This window comes from Silurus meridionalis, chromosome 10 (assembly GCF_014805685.1).
Source record: "Silurus meridionalis isolate SWU-2019-XX chromosome 10, ASM1480568v1, whole genome shotgun sequence".
Taxonomy (NCBI): Eukaryota; Metazoa; Chordata; class Actinopteri; order Siluriformes; family Siluridae; genus Silurus; species Silurus meridionalis.
The window spans coordinates 27,379,375-27,400,632 of NC_060893.1; the positions used below are offsets into that span (position 1 = coordinate 27,379,375).

General features: G+C 43.9%; 2 gene segments (V, D, J or C); one reads left to right on the top strand and one right to left on the bottom strand.

Annotated features, from left to right (window-relative positions):
* Nucleotides 1-3,514: 3,514 nt before the first annotated feature.
* LOC124392842 overlaps nt 3,515-21,258 on the bottom strand; it is a 69,975-nt gene continuing 52,231 nt past the window's right edge. The window contains 1 exon segment of the V gene segment in view: nt 3,515-3,988. Coding sequence covers nt 3,930-3,988 — 59 coding nt within the window.
* On the top strand, nt 4,918-5,548 carry LOC124392841. The segment is given in 2 exon segments: nt 4,918-5,074; nt 5,178-5,548. Coding segments are annotated over 2 exon segments (408 nt in total).

The window sequence follows — 21,258 nt, forward strand, 5'->3', positions numbered from 1 at the left end:
GCATTATTGTGCACATAAAATGTAATGAAGCTAAAACTAAATGTGAAGTTAAGGAGTATGAATATTAAGGACTATAAAAAATAAGAAACATACCAGTGAGTCCATTAAATAGAGTCTAGTGGTGTTTGTTAGTTTTCCTGCCAGTAAGACTTGATGTGGCCAAAGTTTCACATCCAGAAATAACAACCGATCAAACGGTGCTTTTAGAAGGTTCGTGAAGCCCGACGGGGCCTTCTGAGGAACTATGAGCCATGACCGCGCCACCAGAGGATGTTCTGTTCCTGTCGTGGCCAGGCAGCGGTACAACAGTATGATTTCCGTTTTATGGGCGGGCTTTGGTACGACATCCGTTCCACGGCCGGGTGGTCGTGTCTCAGATCAAGTCTGAGAACTGGTTTGTCACGATAGATCTGAAGGACGCCTACCTCCACATAGCCGTCCTTCCTGCACACAAAAGGTTTCTAAAGTTTGCTTTTGGGGGAGAAGCTTACTAATACTGGGTACTACTGTTTTGGCCTGGAACTCTCGCCCCGCACATTCATGAAGTGCATGAATGCAGCACCAGCCCTGCTACGGCTCCGGCATCGAGAAGTTCTTCTCACCTGCATGAAGGAACTGGGGCTAAGACTGAACGCCGGGAACAGTGTGCTTTCTTTACGGCAGAGAACCACCTTCCTGGGTAGTGGATGCCATTTTATCATCTTATGAGTCCTCTGGTCTCTCCGCTCGGGGTCAAGGCTCACTCCACCCGGAGTGTGGTGGCCTCTACGGCCTGGTCCGCTGGAGTCTCACTCCAAGACATCTGCGACGCTGCGAACTGGTCCACCCCGCTGACCTTTGTCAGATTTTACGATCTTGACATCAGAGCCGATCCAGGCTCCTCTGTCCTACGTGCGGGTGTTGAGGTGCTCACACACTAGGCAGGGTCTGGTCAGCGTGGCATGATTGGACACCTCGTTCCCAAAGCGTTGCAAAGCAGTTTAAAGTTCCCAAATGGGGAACGTCTCTAGGTTGCATATGTAACCCTAGATCCCAGAAGGAACAAGACGCTGCTTCCCCGTGCCACACTCCCTGCAGCTCTGTGGCGCTTACCTTCTCTCTGTGTAGACACCAGTGTTGCTACCACCACACAGCCATTTTGGTCGTCACGATGTCGCCCGCCTATGACGTCATGACTTGCCTATTGGCCAGATTTCACACGTGGTTCAAAGCGCAGACAACGCGGGGGCTTTCCCAAAGCGTTGCGATGCAGCATCTCATTCCCTCGGGGAGTATGTAACCTAGAGATGATTTTCTCTTACCAGAGGCCAGAGTTTGCTGCTGTTGATGTCATATGTGTTGCGACATAATCTAATAGAAGTTGCCTTGAAACATCTTTTAAAAAATGTTAATGAACATTGTCCAGGATTGGTACCAGAAACTGTAAACCTATTTAACAAATGTTATGGTGAGTTTGGACATTATGAATATCATTTTTACTGTCTGTCATGTGAAAAAGCCTGATGTATTGTGCTGTCTGTGATGCAGATGCTAATCTGAAAATTGCTCTTTTTTCCTACTATTGAGCTTGATATCACAGCTCAAAAACATTCTTTAAAATCAAAGTTTAACTTTGTCAAGGCACAGCTGAGAAAGATGTTCTGAGTGACATACAGTGTGGAGCTGAATATAGAAAATTAAGAGAAAATTGCCAATTGGGTCAATGTAATATAAGTTTACTGTGGAATTGTAAAGATATTCCAATTTTCAAAAGCTCAAATTCCCAGGTGTGGCCCATTCAATGTCAGGTCATAGAACTACAGCCAAAGCACGGAAAAATCAATATCTGTGTGCCAACCAAGAATGGCAAATCCGATGCCCTGTTTTGATGGGATGCTCCAGACGATGAATTAGAATCACCTCCCAATCACATTCCACCCAGCCACAGTCACTGTTTAGGCCCACTGCCTGGACATCTAGAGGAAGGTACATAAAGTCATGTCTGGCGGGTTGCCTTGAATAGCGACTGTTCCATACCAATTGCATTCCCAGCTGCTCCAATGGTTTCTGCCTTTCTGCACACCATCAAAATTTATTCTGGTGGGCAACCATCAAAGAGGAAGTCGTTTGTGGTAGTTTGTCCTATCTATGCAGACCACAAAAGCCCCAAGATCTCCCCAGAATGTCTGCTTCAACCATTTCTGGGCCCCAGGCACCCATGGTCCTGCAGTGCACTCATCTTTGGCCCCTTTCAGCTGGACATGTCCATATAATAATGAAGACTACAGCAGGGGGCAAATCTTTCTCTTATAAACCGCACAGGTATGGAACAGCCTTCAAATCAGTGTTCGGGACTCAGACACAGTCTCAGTATTAAAGTCGAAGCTGAACACATTTATTTAGTGTCTTTAGTCAGTAGATGTTTGTGAGGTAAAGGAGCAGATCTGGAGGGATCATGGATATGGAGTGTTTGATGAACTGGAATATTTGTATGCTGTCGTCCCCTCACATTCACACGTTCACTCAGGTTTGTTGACGGTGGCGTGGTGGGTCGTCTTTTATCCCAGAGATTCCTCATGTCTGTGTTACCTACTGGTTCTTCCTTTTAGTTCTGCTGCTATGGCGAGTCTTGCCGGAGTCACAACTGCAAAGTGTCCTTAACTTCCATACAACAATAAGGAGACTAAATAATCTTGCTGCTGTAACATGGAAATTTCCCCACTGTGGGACGAATAAAGGTTTATCTTATCTTATCTTATCTTATCTTATCTTATCTTATCTTATCTTATCTTATCTTATCTTATCTTAATCCGTATCCATCTCCTCCTGTCACCACTCTTCTCTCTCTCTCTCTCTCTCTCTCTCTCTCTCTCTCTCGGTCGATTTAAACCTGCTCCTAAGGTTCCAGTGACCACTGTTCCTGCCCCTCTTTTCTCCGCAGATCTTCCCACTTCGTATTGGTTGGTCTTCCTGCCTCTGCAGCTACAGAGCTTTACAGATATCAGGATCTACATCTAGACCGCATAAGAACTCTGGGAGAAGTAACCTGACAGCCAATATGCTCAGAGTAACAATTTTCAGTTAATAATCTAGCTTTTATATTGTTTGATACCTTATTACAATTACCTTTAAAAGAGGATTCCAGTTTACCAAACTACACATTTTAAACATTTAGTATAAACTTATAAAACGTAATAACACTCAGTTGAGGACCAGTTTCCATCCGAATCTGGTGCCCAGTTTTCTTTCTCATATTATCTCAGTCTCCATCATATTTACATTTATTTTTTACAGCATCTGGCCTTAACAAGTGTGGCTTACATTTACTTAATTAATGAAAGTGAGGAAGTGAAATTTTCATGGAGACGACTGAGTGATTCTGTTTCTCCCAGAATAGAGCAGAACTTTCACAAGATGTTCAACTTCCTTCAGCCAAACTCAGTGAAGCACAACACACAGCACTGAATCTCCAGCTAAACACACTCTCTCATCACACTGATAATGACTATTAACTCGAATAAAAGAACACACAATGTCCAAAATGAAGCTTTATTTCAGCAGAGCAAAACTACAGGAAGAGCAACAGGACAGTGAAGAGAGGAAAGACAGAAATGTCAGCATTGTGTAGAATTGAAACTCGATTGTAGATGGATGTGTGAGCAGCTCAGTGTTCAGTTCTATCTTGGAGCTGTTGGTCTTAACACTGGCTCTTTCTGAACGTGAGCGGATGATGGACACCACCATGGGAGACGGTACAGACAAACTCCTCCCCCTTTTCCCACAGTTCTTTGCTGAGGGTCAGGGTGCTGCTGCGTGTGTAACCGTCCTTCTTGTGTTCTTCTGGGCTGGTCAGAACCCCGTCCTTCACCTCTGAGCCGTCCACTGTCCAGCTCACCAGCGCCCCCTGTGGAGAGTAGGCAGACAGCAGGCAGAGCAGCGAGGCCGATCTGTCAGACGGCTGCAGAGAGGAGGAGGAGCAGAGACACGGAGGGCTTCACCGTGGGACCGGCTGGAGACCACAAACACACAATAAACACACATTTACACACAGTTACACAACATTTACTCATTACTGCTTATTCACATTACTGCAGTTCAGTAGAACTTCTCAGCAGGAGAACATTTACTAGTTCCTCGTTATATTGTGAAGAGACTCGGACTTTGATCAGATTTCTTCTGGGAGTGTTTTCCAGTCCTCCTAAGTTGTTGTGTTACTTTGACATGTAGTCCTACAGAAAATCACTACACTGATGATGTAAATACACTGATATTCCACAGAATCAGGGCTGAAAAATGCAACATCACACCTTCCCTTTGAGTTTCCTGATACCAAGATTTCCTCTATTACAATCCCACATCTGGCAAAAAGGCTGAGATCAGTTCAGTGATGGAAATCAGCACATCACACCACATCCACCTTTCTACACACTGTTTCTCTTTGTTTGGAGATTCAAACTCAGTACATCAGTACAATGATAGAAGACTAACAGGCACAGGATGAAGTTTTATACCATGTCCTTCACAGCACACAATATGACCTTCAGAAGCTGTGAATGTAAAAGTGCCGTGTTTCCTGAGGAACAAACTGCACACTTATTCAGCTAACAGCTAAATCCTGATTTCTTCTTTCTTTTAGCTTCATTTCATTTCACTCAAACTGTGTCTCAGTGTCAGAATAACACATAATTATTTATTTCTAAATAATAAATCCATGAAAATAAACAAACAACAAATAACCCTAAAATAAAATAATTGTACAGAAGTATATATGCAGAAGAGAAACTTACTGATGATCAGTTTGGTTCCTCCACCGAAAGTGAGCCACAGTGATACATTCTAATGAAACTGTCATACAAAAACCTCTGTTACACTACAGTGACCACACACACACACACACACACACACACACACACACACACACACACACACACACACAGTTGTGGTATTTACATATGTGTGTGTGTGACTGCTGCACACACTTTAAGAGCTGTAGTGCTGATCAGAGTGTGTTCAGTCCTTTCAGAGCCACTGACACGCAGCACAATGATGATGGTACTGATTCTACTGCTGGGGACACTGGGACTCCTCGCTCACCGTGAGACTCTCTTTACTTTTATTATTCCTACAAATCATCACATCACTCTCACACTCATTACTACATTTGTTTCCATTATTCAACTCTGCATCCTTTTCTTTAGAGTCCTTTGGGGAAATCGTCCTGACTCAGTCTCCAGGATCTCAGACTGTTTCTCCAGGAGACACTGTTACTCTCAGCTGTACAACCAGTCAGAGTGTTAGCAGTTACCTCGCCTGGTACCTGCAGAAACCTGGAGAAGCTCCTAAACTCCTGATCTATGCTGCAACTTCTCGTCAGTCTGGGATTCCAGATCGTTTCAGTGGCAGTGGATCTGGTACACAGTTTAGTCTAAAAATCTCTGGAGTTCAGTCTGAAGATGCAGGAGATTATTACTGTCAGCAGTACACCAGCACTCCGTACACACAGTGTTATAGCGCCGTACAAAAACCTCCCTCAGCTGTAGAGGAAGTGCTCTGAGTCAGAAACACACACTGATCTGAAAACAGCAGCAGAGCTGCTAAAGCTGCACTCCACTGAACATCATCAAACATCTTCAGCTTTAATAAATAATCATTCCAGTCCAATAATCAATAAAACACTCCACCCTGCAGATACACACTCCATCACTGGATTCAAATATACACACATGCTGGTAGTGTCTCTCTCACACACACACACACACACGCACACACACACACACACACACACACACACACACACACACACACACACACACGGAGATACACTGGAATTCTGATTTCCAAGTGATTTTCCAGATTTCTGATGATCCAAGTGTATGTTTGTAAATGTTCAGGTGTAAAAGTTCTCTCTGATCACATGTTTGTGTGATGTAACGTGATCAGAGGCTGATTTGAGTGAAGATAATATATTTACAAGTTCGAAACTTCAAACACGGACAAAACACAAAACTCTCCAAACACATGAACGAGATAAACATGACCTGAGTGTGAGTGATCACAAGTGTGATCTACACCCACACCATCCAGGAAAGATAAACATCAGACACCGAGTGAGGTGCTTAGATTCTGTGGGCTATAAACATGATTTAGGTGCACAATCATGTGACATGGTTCAGTGAGGTGCAGTGGCTGATGGAAAACGTAGCTCCACCTTATAATTCTGGGATTTTGAATATTACAAAATTTACAGGGTTGATTTGATGAAAAAATAATTTCATTATCAACAAATTTCTGCAGCTTTGTTTATGTCTATAATATTTTTTAAATGAAAAGCCCAGTTCTTCTCCAATCCATGCCTTTAGCAGTGAATCTCCAAAAGAATTTAACTCTAAATAATTATGTTTTATAATGTTATTTTTTATCACATTGTTATTTTATATTTATTCGTAGAATTTAGAAGTAAACCTCAAGTCGCATCCAAGATGGTGGCGCGGCAGTCGCTCACAGCCGCCTCTCCGGAACCATATTTAGCCCGACCTTTTACAATTCATGGACACCAGAGTCAGCTGTGTTTATGTGTACGACCACCAGACACTGCTACAGTACAGGCATCATGCAACCAATAATCTGCATGATGAAGTTATCAATAAACTTCGCGACCTTAGCTTGCTGCGACCTCCGCCACAAACACCAAGCCCTCAGCCCTCGGTGTCACTTGATGTCGGTGGTTGGGAGAGGGGACAGTGAAAGCGCTGCTCGAGGAAACCGATGCGCAGCAAACAGGCTTGTGTCCCTGCTAGGCTAAATGCTAACCCTAGCCGGCCGGCGCTCCCGTCCATTTTTCTTTCAAATACTCAGCGACAGAGTTTCAGAAGCCGCCATCCAACTAGACGGGCTAACCATTTTTCGAGCCCACAGAAACGCAGCTCTGTGCGGTAAGACTCACGGTGGTGGGATGTGTGTTTATATCAACACGGAATGGTGTAAGAACTCTGTGCTTGTTTCATGCTACTGCTCATCGCTAGTGGAGTTTGTGACTGTTAGATGCAGACCTTTTTATTTACCACGGGAATTCACAACTGTATTCATTGTCGGAGTGAACATTCCTCCCACCGCTAATGCTAAGGAGGCACTGTGTGAACTCTACGGCGCTATTAGCGACCTGCAGAATGCTCACCCGATGGATTGTTTATTATCGCCGGAGATTTCAACCATGCGAATCTCAGGACTGTGCTTCCTAAAATCCATCAGCATGTGGACTTTACAATGAGAGGAGCGAACACGCTGGATCTTGTTTACACAAACATCGCCGGCGCGTATCGTGCGGACCCCCCCCTCATCTCGGCTACTCAGACCACTTCTCTGTTATGTTAATTCCAGCATACAGACCGCTCACCAGACTAAACCGATTCTGAAACAGGTGAAAACCTGGCCAGAAGGAGCTACTTCTGCTCTTCAGGACTGTTTTGAGGGCAGTGACTGGGACATGTTTAGAGAGGCTGCAACCAACAGAAATTTCATCAATTTGGAGAAGTACACATCATCAGTGACCAGCTACATCAGCAAGTGCGTTGATGATGTGACCATCTCCAAGACCATAACTACAGGCTCCAACCAGAAACCGTGGATGACTGCAAATGTGCGTGTGCTGTTGAAACAAAGAGACTCCGCCTTCAGAACAGGGGACAAGATGACCTTAAAAACAGCAAGGGCCAAACTGTCCCGTGCCATCAGAGAGGAGAAGCGCGCAAACGCAAAGAAAATCCACAACTACTTCAGTGACAGCGAAGAATCGGGAACAGCATCTCCAGCACCACCACACTGAGCACTGGGTGCTGTGCTCAGCTGTTCACTCTGCTGACTCACTACTGTGTAGCATTTGTAAGGTGCCCACCCAATGGCCCAATGACAGAATCCACTGGAGTGGGTGAAGGTATGCTGCGTGTTAGTCCTTCTCGTGCGGCTGTAAAAGATTACTCAAATAGATTGCACTTTGTTACATTAATCCAATTTTAACATCTAATCTGACTCCAATTTAGAATAAAGATTTAACTTAAATATCTCTAATTTAAGATGATCACCTTATTGGTTGTACTTTTTCTTTAATTTTAGTAGATTATTTTAAGCATTCCGTCTTTTCAATTAATCATTTATTATGGTCCTGGAGTCGCTTAGAACCTTGTGCTCGGCTAACTATACCTGCTCACGGAGGCACATTGGCCAGTCTGAATCTTAGTCAGAGGATATAACGCTAAACTAATATTCTTTAAGTAGGCTGCCAATGCTGCTCATGCATAAAGAACTATTGATTTAGTTACTTGGTCATAACTTGCTAAAGTCAGAGATAGTCAGAAATCAGAAGGTCATAGATGTTGTGCTCTATGCTCCATCCATTCATGAGCCTTCAGTTTGTACTATCCTGGTCACAGATTTGCGGTAACGCCAGACTACATAATCAACATGATATAAATGATTTCAGGAAATTTCAGAGTTAATCAAGAATTTATCATTTATTTGCCAGGTAATATTCAATAAACAAATGTCATATATAAAACAAATAATAGAAAATGTTACATAACATGATCAGCATAAAACAAAATATTTTAGCAATACAGTTTACTAAGGAATTGTTAAAGAATCAATATACCTGGCAATAGAGACACACAGAGACTGTGTGGGAAGTTCTGACTACAGAATGCTTCCCTGAGTATTTCGCCAAATGTCCTTAAATACCCAAACCATCGAAAACATTTGTGAATTCAAAGTGATAAAAGCTTTGCACACCTTTTCTTGGGACAGGATGTGATCTAAAAAACAAATGTCACCTAGACCACCTGGTAAGGATCTTCTCCGGGGCAACCCTTATGTCAGTAGGACACAATTTCTCCAAACCTGGGCTCTGTTCTACTGATATGGGACTGAGATCATATTTCCAATCACACTGAGACCTTTAAAATGATGGCTTTCTCTCCTCAGATCAAAGACATCCTCTCCTCAGATTAGAAGGTTTATTGTTTTGTTGCATGTTAGTTCTCGGGGTCTGGCCTCATAAAGTTGCATGGCAGTTCTCGGGGTCTGGTACCATGAACAGATCTGACCATCCTTACACAATGCACAGCTCGAACCACATCGTCAAGTTTGCCGATGACACAACCGTGGTGGGTCTAATCAGCAAGAACGACGAGTCAGCATACAGAAAGGAGGTGCAACAGTTAACTGCCTGCTGTGGAGCAAACAACCTGTCTCTAAACGTCGACAAAAACAAGGAGATGGTTGTGAACTTCAGAAGAGCACAGAGCGACCAATCTCCACTGATTATTCATGGATCCTCAGTGGAGATCCTCAAGAGCTCCAAATTCCTTGGTGTTTATCTAACGGACAACCTTACTCAGAAGCATCTCTTCTTCCTGAAAAGGCTGAGGAAAGCCCATCTCCCTCCCCCCATCCTGACCATGTTCTACAGAGGGACTATTGAGAGCATTCTGAGCAGCTGCATCACTGCCTAGTTTGGGAACTGCGCCGACTTGGATCGCAAGACCCTACAGAGGATAGTGAGGACAGCTGAGGAGATCATCGGAGTCTCTCTCCCCTCTATTATGCACATTTACTCCACACGCTGCATCCGCAAAGCACACAGCATTGTGGACGACCACACACCTGTCAAACACACTTTTCACTCTCCTACCATCAGGAAAGTGGTTCCGAAGCATTCCGGCCGCCACATCAAGACTGTGCAACAGTTTCTTTCCTTAAGCCATCAGGCTTCTCAATACACAGAACTGAAACGGAACTCGCACACACACACACACACATACACACTCTCACTCAAATGTGTGTTACCGAACTGTACAACCTGGACTTGACACTGAACACACACTCATCACTCATCTTAATCCATTCCACCATCATCTATTTATTATTATTTATACTTGACTTTACTACACTCTTTAACTGCTGTTTTTTGCACCTTTCACTGTATTATAGTGTTTACATACTGTTTTTGCACCTTTGACTGTATTATACTGTTAACATGCTGTCTTTTGCACCTCTTGACTGCTGCTGTTTTTTGCACTACATTGTGTTTTTTTATATTCACTACCGGATAGAGCTTTTACAGTTCACAGTACTGTATAATCAGAGTATACAGCAGGTTTACTGGTCGGTGCTATCTTCGTTTTGTGTCTTGTCTTGTGTTGTCTGTCGGTACTGTTTTTTTGTCTGCACTGTTTGTACCAGGTTGCACTCGATGCACTTTATGTAGCTTGTATTGTGTTGTAGCTTTATGCTGTTGTTTAGTGTAGCACCAGGGTTCCGGAGGAACGTTGTCTTGTTTTTACTGTGTATAGTAGAAATAACAATAAAAGCCTCTTGACTTGGATGCAGAAAAACTAGTTGATGCTTTTGTAACATCTAGATTAGACTACTGTATCGCTTTACTGTCTGGGTGTTGGAGTAAGTGCATAAATAAGCTTCAGTTAGTCCAGAATGCAGCAGCAAGAGTCCTCACTAGATCTAGAAAATATGAGCACATCAGCCCTGTTTTAATCATCTACACTGCTCCCAATTACATCTCACACTGATTATTAATACACACATTTATTTAGTCAAGTCTTTTATTAGTAGATTTGATCAGTAGAGCAGATCTGGAGGGATCATGGATATGGAATGTTTGGTAAACTGGGATATTTGGATGCTGTCGTCCCCTCACTCTCACACGTTCACTCAGGTTTGTTGATGGTGGTGTGGTGGGTCGTCTTTTATCCCAAAGATACTCATGTTGGTGTTACCTTCTAGTTTTCCCTTGTAGTTCTGCTGCCATAGCGAGTCTTGCCAGAGTCCAAACTGCACAGTGACATTAACTTTTATACAACAACCAGGACACATAATAATCCATATCCTTCTCTTCCTGTCATCCCATTTTTCTCTCTTTCTCTCTCTCTCTCTCGCTCTCTCTCTATCTCTGTTGAGTTAAACATGCTCTTGAGGTTCCAGTGACCACTGTTCCTGCCCTTCTTCCCTTCGTGGATCTTCTCACTTCATCCAGGTCTGCCTCTGGATAGTGTTCTCTTCAATAAGTAAGAACGGGCGCTTTGAGGATGGATTGGAACTGTAGTTAATGTCAAAAGTCTACTACATTGACCCAGGACTACAGTTTACTTCCGATCATCATCACTGTACCCTGCAACATCGTATATCTGCCATAAATGGACATTCGGTGCAACCCAGATGAGGATGGGTTCCCTCTTGAGTCTGGTTCCTTACAAGGTATCTTCCTCATGCCATCTCGGGGAAGTTTTTCCTTCACAGGTTATTCAGGGACAAACTTACACCTATAAAGAACATTAACTTTTTATCACCACATTATCTGTGTAAAGCTGCTTTGAGACAATGCTCATTGTAAAAGTGCTATACAAATAAAAATGTATTAAATAATATGCCCCAGGGCAGCGTTGTACTTAAATGTCATGGGACTGAAAAAACGTGGCTAAGGGTCGATGACCCAGTTTAAACAGATGCTGGCCAGCTATCTCTCCACTGGGGTTGCATCATCCCTCAAGAGGCTGACCCTGAAATTGCCCCCCAAACCCCTGCGTAACACATCGGCGCTGGTGGTTAATACTTACTCTTCAGGTTAAGCCGCTGCATGCCTGCACACCATGGCCAAGGAGACAAACTCCTCCCCCTTTTCCCAGAGTTCTTTGCTGAGGGTCAGGGTGCTACACGAAGACCATATTGACAATATCCATTTTGTATTTCTAAAATAGAGAGTCACCTGGAGTCCACAACATGAACCAGCAACTCATCAATACATGGAAGGGGGAAGGAGCCCTTTATCATAACTTCATTCATTCTTCTGAAATTGACACAAAAATGTCAGCTGTCAGTTTCTTTATAAATAATTTCACAGGTTAAACTCATGAGCTTTCTGATGGCTGAATCACTCCGACGGCTTTCATTTATTCCAAACACTGATTGACTGGTGGAGGAAACCACTGTGCATGGTGTCTGAAGGAAGATGCATTTCTGATATTTATACATTGTAGCACCAGATGTGTTTGACCAATATCAATAGATGAGATCAGAAAGAGAGCATTGTGTCATTTCAGCAAATTCTGCAGCTTTAGTTTCTGATGCTTTTCAGGTTACTGGTTACTGTTACCATAAGCTCCATACTGAGAAGATATGGTGAGATGCCCATGTATTGTTACTGGGAACCGGAAACATAACATGGTAATACGTCAGCACAAACCATTTCCCAAGAGTGAGAGGAAATGAATAGCATCCACCTTGCAATGTAGAAAACTCAGAAATCAGGAATATATCAGCCTGTCGATTTCTTCTGTTTAACATCTGAAGGATTCAACCATTTCTGTCCACACAGGCTGCCCAGGTTCTTGTTCAGTCTCTTCTCATTTCAAGACTGACTACTGCAGCTCTCAGACAATTCAACACATACACACAGAGCTCCACTATCACCTGCTATCTATATATCTACCTATCAGGCCTCTATCTGAGCTGTATGGGTCAGAAACATGTTCTGTTTTAGCATAAGTCCTGAAATCTGTGTTCATCATCAGTGACTGTAACCCATGTTTTAATTCACATCTACAATTTGAAACAATAAGAAAACAAACAATTTTACTCAAATTCTTGCTCTTTCATGTGAATACATTTCGTCCACCATCTTGGTGCCACTGTTTTTTTCTCATGATTGTCAGTAGTCCAGTGATTAATTATTTCCATTCCACCAATAACTCGTACCATTCTTTTAACACACTACTTTATCTGGAGCGAAAAACCAAAAGGGTGAAAGAATTGTCTTGATAATATTCTGTTAATTATTTTAAAGCTTTGTTTGTTAAATTGAATGATTTTTGTGACTTCACACATGTAGCTGAATGTTCCATAGATTACAATTACTGTGAGATTAATAGATATTTAATTAAACAAAAGAAGATTGTTTTCTGAAAACCAGTGTAGATTGTCAGATGTGTCAGGTTTAAAGAGGAAATGAATCAGAAACTGAGAGAAGTTTACATAACTAGAAGGCTGAGTGATTCAGTTTTTCCCAGAATAGAGCAGAACTTTCACCAGATGTTCAACTTCCTTCAGCCAAACTCAGTGAAGCACAACACACAGCACTGAATCTCTCTCATCACACTGATAATGACTATTAACTCGAATAAAAGAACACACAATGTCCAAAATGAAGCTTTATTTCAGCAGAGCAAAACTACAGGAAGAGCAACAGGACAGTGAAGAGAGGAAAGACAGAAATGTCAGCATTGTGTAGAATTGAAACTCGATTGTAGATGGATGTGTGAGCAGCTCAGTGTTCAATTCTATCTTGGAGCTGTTGGTCTTAACACTGGCTCTTTCTGAACGTGAGCGGATGATGGACACCACCATGGGAGACGGTACAGACAAACTCCTGCCCCTTTTCCCACAGTTCTTTGCTGAAGGTCAGGGTGCTGCTGCGTGTGTAACCGTCCTTCTTGTGTTCTTCTGGGCTGGTCAGAACCCCGTCCTTCACCTCTGAGCCGTCCACTGTCCAGCGTACCATCGCCCCCTGTGGAGAGTAGGCAGACAGCAGGCAGAGCAGCGAGGCCGATCTGTCAGAAAGTCTCTTTGCAGCTGAACGATGATGCCATGGACAAAAAACAGACCCCAGACATGGGCTCATTGCTCAGACATGGGTTGTAAATCAGCCATTTAGAAACAGAGTGCAAAAGCTCAATACTGTTTTAGAAATCAGAATGCGTGTTTCTCATCCTAAACTTCATCATGATGCTCAGTACCGTCTTATAAAGATACATGCAAAAAAATGACCCAGAGGCTGACCAATCAGAAAGAAGGCCTGGGGGTCCATATGCTTGCTCAGCAGAGGTGGGAAGTAATAAAGTACAAATACTCCGTTACTGTAATTAAGTCGATTTTTCTGGTATCAGTATTTTACTCCACTATTTATTTTTTACACAACTTTTTACTTTTACTCATTACATTTTTACACAAATATCTGTACTTTTTACTTCTTACATTTTCAAAACAGGCTCATTACTTTAGTTTTAATCCATTGATTTGGTGAAATATCAAAGTTTTCTTTTCACTGTGCCGATTTCAGTCAAACAACCGATCTTTTTCAATCCGCTGGTGTATAAAGTCCTGACTCTCACTCTTTACAAAGATGAGAATCAGCAGGCAGAAGGCAGTAAGAAGTTTGGGGTTAATGTGGATGAGACAGAGGGAGTCAGTGATGAGAACATGACTGAGAACAGACACATTCATGATCATCATCATCTTTTCTCTGCTTGTGTTCTATATGTGGATCTTCAGCCTGAATACATTCATTAGGTAACAACATTTTTTATTTGTTTTGTATTAATATATATATATATATATTTGGCTGTCAAAATTCTAATTATTTTAAATGGCAGTAAATGTTATTAACGCGCCATCAATTCAGCGTGCATTTTGTTTTACCATTTTTATAAAAAAAATACTAAATATACTATAACTTTTATATACTAAATATAAAAGAGGCGAAACTAAAACTTCCAGCAAAACATACACTTATTCACGACGTCCCTTCTTTACTTAGATATAAAATATATAAATAAACTCCACCGAAAAATAATTTATTAATCTAATATTAATATGATGTGAGGTCCAGTTAACAGCTAAAACACGTAGAAGTAATAACTACTTTTTATATTTAAGAACATGTCAGAGCCAAAACTTCTTTACTTTCACTTAAGTAAAAAGGTATAATCAGTACTTCAACTTTTACCCGAGTATTTTAAAACATGAGTATCTGTACTTCTACTTAAGTAAAGGATGTGTGTACTTTTGCCACCTCTGTTGCTCAGAAACACTCAGGAAAGGGACAATTTGGTGCCAAATGGACACTGTTACATATTACCAAATAGAAATATTACCTTCTCATTACCTTCTCATTATCTCTGGAGATTTTAATTATGTCCCTCCATCCTCCACTCTGCCCACATTCACCCAGTATGTTTCATGCCACACCAGAGACAATTAAACACTGGACTTATTTAATGCCAACTCAAAGGAGGCTTACACTTCAGCACCCCTCCCCCCTTGGAAAGATCCATTCAAATTTTCCAATGAAAATGGAATTGAAAATGGAGTTGGCCTACCAACCTGCCATTGGTGTGAAAGAGGCAATTATCATCTTCCTAAATAGGTATTTTTCACACCTGGAAAAATCTGGGAGCACAGTGAGAGTCATGTTTTTTTACTTTTAACACCATCCAACCTGCGCTAGTAAAGGATGAGCTGGAGTACATGGGAGTGGACCATCATCTGTCTACCTGGATATTGGATTACCTCACAGACCAACCACAGTATGTGAGGACTCATGACTGTGAGTCTGACATGGTTGTCTGCAACACTGGAGACCCACAGGGAAAGGTTCTGGCCCTGATCCACTTCACTGTCTACACTGCAGACTTCCTGTTTAGCTCAGCAGCCTGTCATCTGCAGAAGTTCTTGGATGACTCTGCCATCATTGCCCTGATCATGGATGATAATGACAGGGAGTACAGAGGACTGATCCAGAACTTTATGGACTGGTGCCAATGGAGCTGCCTCCAGGACTGGACTGGACAGATAATACAAAGGCAATTAACAATAAAGGACGGAGCAGACTGTTTTTGCTGAGGAGACCAAGATTGCCTCTAGGTTATGTATGTAACCCTAGTTCCCTAAGGGAACGAGACACTGCGTCAAGTGCACATGACCGTGTTGTTCACGCTCTAAAATAATGTGTAATTAGTCAAAATTGGATGCTGGCCATCAATGGTAGGGTGTCACCATGATCAGGAATTATTCAATTCAATTCAATTAATTTTTATTTGTATTGAGCTTTTAACAATGAATATTGTCTCAAAGTAGCTTTACACAGATAATGTGGTGATTAAAAGTGAAGATTTTTTTTATAAGTAAGTTTGTCCCTGATGAGCAAGCTGGTGGTGACTGTGGCAATGACATCTCGTGGCAAACTCCACGAGATGGCATAAAGAAGAAACCTTGAGAGGAACCAGACTCAAGAGGGAACCCATCCTCATCTGGGTTGCACCAAATGTCCATTTATAGCAGATATAGTGAAATGATAATGATAGTGAAAAGATAAGTGAAAAGTAGTCCTGAGTTAATGTAGCAGTCTGTTGACATTAACTACAGTCCAATCCATCCTCGAAGCGCCCGTTTTTACTCCGGAATTTCATGGAACGACCCAAGGCGTTGATGAGAAACCGTCCCAAGCTGCACAGAGTGGCCTTCAGTTGAAGAGAACACTATCCAGAGGCAGGCCTGGACAAAGTGGGAAGATCCACGGAGGGGAGAGGGGTCACTGGAGCCTCAGGAGCAAGTTTAAGAGAGAGAGAGAGAGAGAGAGAGAGAGAGAGAGAGAGAGAGAGAGAAGGATATGGATTATTAAGTGTCTTTATTGTTGTATGAAAGTTAATGTCACTGTGCAGTTTGGACTCTGGCAAGACTCGCTATGGCAGCATAGCTAAAAGGGAGAAGCAGAAGGTAATACAGACATGAGGGATCTCTGGGATAAGAGACGACCCACCACACAACCATCAACAAACATAAGTGAATGTGTGAGAGTGAGGAGATGACAGCATCCAAATATCCCAGTTCACCAAACACTCCATATCCATAATCCCTCTAGATCTGCTCCTTTACCTAAGACTTGACTAAATAAAAATGTTTTCAACCTCGACTTGAACACTGAGACTGTGTCTGAGTCCCGAACACTGATTAGAAGGTTGTTCCATAACTGTGGGGTTTATAAGAGAAAGATCTGCCCCCTGCTGGAGTCTTCATTATTTGAGGAACCAACAAATAGCCTGCACCTTTTGATCTAAGTAGGCGTGGAGGATCATACTGGTACAGAAGTTCACTCAGATACTGTGGCGTGAGAGCGTTAAGTGCTTTATATTTCAGTAGTAGTATTTTATAATCAATGCGAGATTTAATTGGGAGCAGTGTAGATGATTAAAACAGGGCTGATGTGGTCATATTATGTAGATCTAGTGAGGACTCTTGCTGCTGCATTCTGAACTAACTGAAGCTTATTTCTGCACTTACTTGAACACTCTCTCTCATCGCTTTAAAATCTAAAAATATAGTTTTGCATTCTTTACTTTCAGTTGGCTCTGTTTGTCTTGTTTTGCTTTGGAAGAGCGCTTTATTCCCTGTTCAAGGGTTCGAAAGCAGTGAGTGGAGGCTATTCCCATCAGCACTACGAACACACACTACAGTAACCACATTAAGTTACGTAATTTCTCTGCTATAGTGAACATTCAGTTGATTCAGTGTGTGAAGTGTGACATGTTTAGTCAGTCTTTCTCCCTTGTTAGCGATAATCTTATCTGTGAGATGTGTAAGCTAGTTTGCTCTTTGACGAGGAAGATCTTAGCATTAGAGGAGCACATCCAGAGTCTAGAGAGAAGTAGTGAGTGCAAGAGCAGTCCAGGTTCTGCAGGGGAAAGTCTGGATGCCCTAGGTGGAGTTAGCATTCCCCTGACTCCGGCATTAGAGCCCTTGCAGCGGGGCGAGTGGGCGACGGCTAACGCTAATGCTCACCCATGGGAGCACCATTCCTTTCCGCTTCACGTGTCCAACAGGTTTGCTCTCCTCAGTGAAGCACCCGTTGAGAAACCTGAAAGAGCTCTGGTTATAGGAGACTCTATTCTGAGGCACGGAAATTAGCTAGACCTTTAGGGGCACCAGCAGCACAGGTTATGTGTATACCGGGAGCCAGGGCGCCGGACATAGCAGGTCAGCTTAGGTTTGTAGGAAAGCATAGGTTCTATAAGATAGTTTTTCACACAGGAGTTAATGATATACGCCTTCAACAGTCATGTGTAAATTCGCGAAGTCAATGTCCGATGCAGTAACATGCTTTTTCCCATCACAATGCGACTTGGCGATGTAGCCTACAGCAGGTTATGGTGGCTGAACTGCTGGATGTCCAAGTGGTGCTCTAAAAACAATGTGGGCTTTATTAATAATTGGAGCAATTTTGTGCTTTGGTAACATGACTGCATTGTCCACGCTCTGAAATAATGTGTAATCAGTCAAAATTGGACGCTGGCCCATCACCGTGGGTGACGCCATGATTAGGAATTATAAAATGCACATGGAGTGAAGCCAGACACCAGCTTATTTGCAGGAAGGCCTCTCCTTAGAGGGCCGTAGCAGACGAGCAGTTGGTCTGACTTCCTCCAGGGATCCATCCTGTGGACGTAGGTGTCCAGTGCACGGACCAGGCACAGACCTTTCAATTTCTCTTGGTCTGGGGCCTGTACCCTTACAGGTCGTTGGATGACCGAAGGCACCTTGGGGATGTAACCCGTTCCTTGGGTACAAAAAGGCACTGGCCATACCTGGACTAAACTCCAGGAAGTAGGGGGCTACAGGTTTCCTACTCTCTTAAGAGAGCAATTGGCCAACAAGAACACAGTCTTGATGGAGAGATGCCTCCATGATGCCTCGGCCAGAGACAGCCCACAAAATGATGGCCAGGTCCCTTCCAGGCACTCTGGGTGCCATGAAGAAAATGCATCAAGGGGTCTCTGCCCAGGTACTGCCCTGCTACGGGAGCGTAATACACCAAAATGGCCGAACGCGTGGACTTTCAGGGTGGACAGAGCCAACCCTTTGGTGAACTGTCCTTGGAGGAAATCCAGCACTGAGCCAACCGGGCAGTGGACTGGATCCAGCCAGTGGTGCTTACACCACAAGCAGAACAGACTGCACAGATTGGTTTTGTGGCAGTGGAGGTGTGGCCAAGCAGCAGTTTGAGAATGAAGGGCTATGCCGGGGGGAGAATAGCGGTAAGATTGACACACATGAGGGAGTTTTGCCAAACGAGTGTTCTCTGTTGCAGTGAGCAGAGTGAACATATAAAAGGCGAGAGAGAGAAGGGCTTGAGGCATCCCACTAAATAAGATAGGCCCCCAATATGACGCCGAGGCATTACTGGAACTGATTAAATGCATGGCCATCGCCGGGAAGTGCTCCGCTTTCTGCCGGTACATTCTGGGGAAGCCCAGCTTGCATGCTCTGATTCCGACATGCTGAAGCATGTGATCCTTCAGAGAGTGGGACAGACCCCAGAGCAGCACAGACAGTGGTTCTGCTCCCTGACACTCTGCGAGGTCGACTGGCCGTTCATGTTCGCCCAGCTGCTTCACGACGCGTGCTGGAAGTGGCTACTGGATGAGGAGTGCCGACGCGGTTCTTGACCTTGTAGTAATTTAAAGGATGGTGAAATAGATCCAGTGCCAGCGTCTGGTGGCGGTGGATAAGGCAGTCCAGCTGCCTGTAAACCACTTGGCTGCATGCCCAGGGGCTGGCGTTTCACCTGCAACTACTTCCAGTTCCCTCTTTTGTTCTTCCCCTGTCACTTCCTGCTTTCCTTCCATTCCCTCTTCCACAAAGACGGGGGCTAATCCCCCTTAAGATGAAACGCTTGACTGCTAGTCCCTCCCTCCCATCTCCCTCTTCTACTTCTCATTTTCTAATATGAGCAGATCCTTCACCAAGCCCTCCTTCAGGTGCGCACCGAACAGGAACAGCAGTTCCAGGAGCTGATACGAGCCTAGACGGAGTACCGGAAGGCATTCCGAAACATGCTGGGCAGTCAAGAAGCACCCGCCGCTGCCCTGAAGCCTGCAGGGGCTAATCCCACTGATGCTGATCACTTGACTGTGAGCCCCCCTCTCCCTCTTCTACTTCTCATTTTGGAATCACCCTTATCTGTGTCTCCTGTCCCACAGGTGGGTGATTCTGATGACGCAGGTGCAAAGCGAAAGCCTGGGCAGGTCTGTTGGCGCTGCGGGGAGCTGGGGCATTTCTTGGATCAATCCCCATAATGGAGTTGGGAAAGGTGGTCCAGATCCCAGAGGTGCCACAGGCTGCCCCCGATCAAGCAAGAACGTACCACATACTGGTGAGTATCCAAGGGAGTACACACCAGGCTTTTGAGGATTCGGGATGTGGGCAGACTGCCATCCACCAAAGCCTGGTGCAATGCGAGTCTTTAAATACTGCATGCTGGGTGAAGGTGAAATGTGTGTACGGGGATATCCATGAATATTCACTTGTAGCCATCGCTGTTCAATTCGGGGAAGAGGAACATAGTGTGGAGGTGGCGGTTAGTCCCCACCTCACCCATTCACTAATTTTGGGAACGTATGGCCCCGCTGTTTTTAGCTGTTGAGGGGAATGTGTGTGAATGGGTCCTGCCAAGAGGCAAAGTGTAGTTTGTGTGCTATGTTGGTTGGGGAGGTGGCATCTGGGCCATCGACATTCAGCTCCACGTCTGACTTACCAAAAGTGCCTTTGGGCCTCCTACCCTTAATTTAGGTCCCCTTGAAAGAATTGGCATGGACCTCATTGGACTATTATTACAGGAGGTAACGTGGGCATCGCTTTCACTTAGTTTTAGTAGACTATGCAACGCAATATCTGAAAGCAGTGCCCCTTCACAGCATCTCTGCATGCAGTGTTGCGGAGACACTCTCAGTATTATCTCCCGAAAGAGATCCTGACTGATCAGGGCATGGCCTTCATGTCATGAACACTATGCGATCTTTACGGATTATTGGGTAAAAATCGATCTGCACTAGCATATGCCATCCTCAAACTAACAGAACTGGGATAAGTGGCTCGAGCCCATGTTATTTGCAGTATGAGAGGTTCCACAAGTCTCCACAAGTCTCCACAGGGTTTTCTTCTTTTTAATTATTATATAGCTGCAAGCTGTGCAGAGTGCTCAATGTCATTGGTAAGAGCTACCAGGTCTGTGAATGATGGCTTGTTTAGCCACCTTGGAGCTACTCGGAGGAGGAGGACTCCAGAACTCCTGGAAGCAGCACAACAGGGGGAAAGGTGTACAGACACAGCCTCAGCCAAGCCTGAGCCATGGCGTTCAGCCCCAGTGAGGCTGGAGGAGTAAGGAGAACCAGAGGGGACAGTGCGATGACTCTAAAGATGCAAACAGATCCACCTGGGCTTTGCCGAATCTCTTCCAAATCTGCTTCACCATGTTGGGGTGGAGCAGCCATTCCCCAGGTCTCTAAGGACGTAAACTGTCTCAGGATGTAAACTGCTCCCACTGAGAGGAGTTTCCCTAGGGCCCACAGGAGGATCTGGTATGCCAGGCTGTACAAGGGGCTCAACCCATCCATTGTTAGCGTTACACGACAACTGGGGACTGCCAACATGGGGCCTTGAGATAGG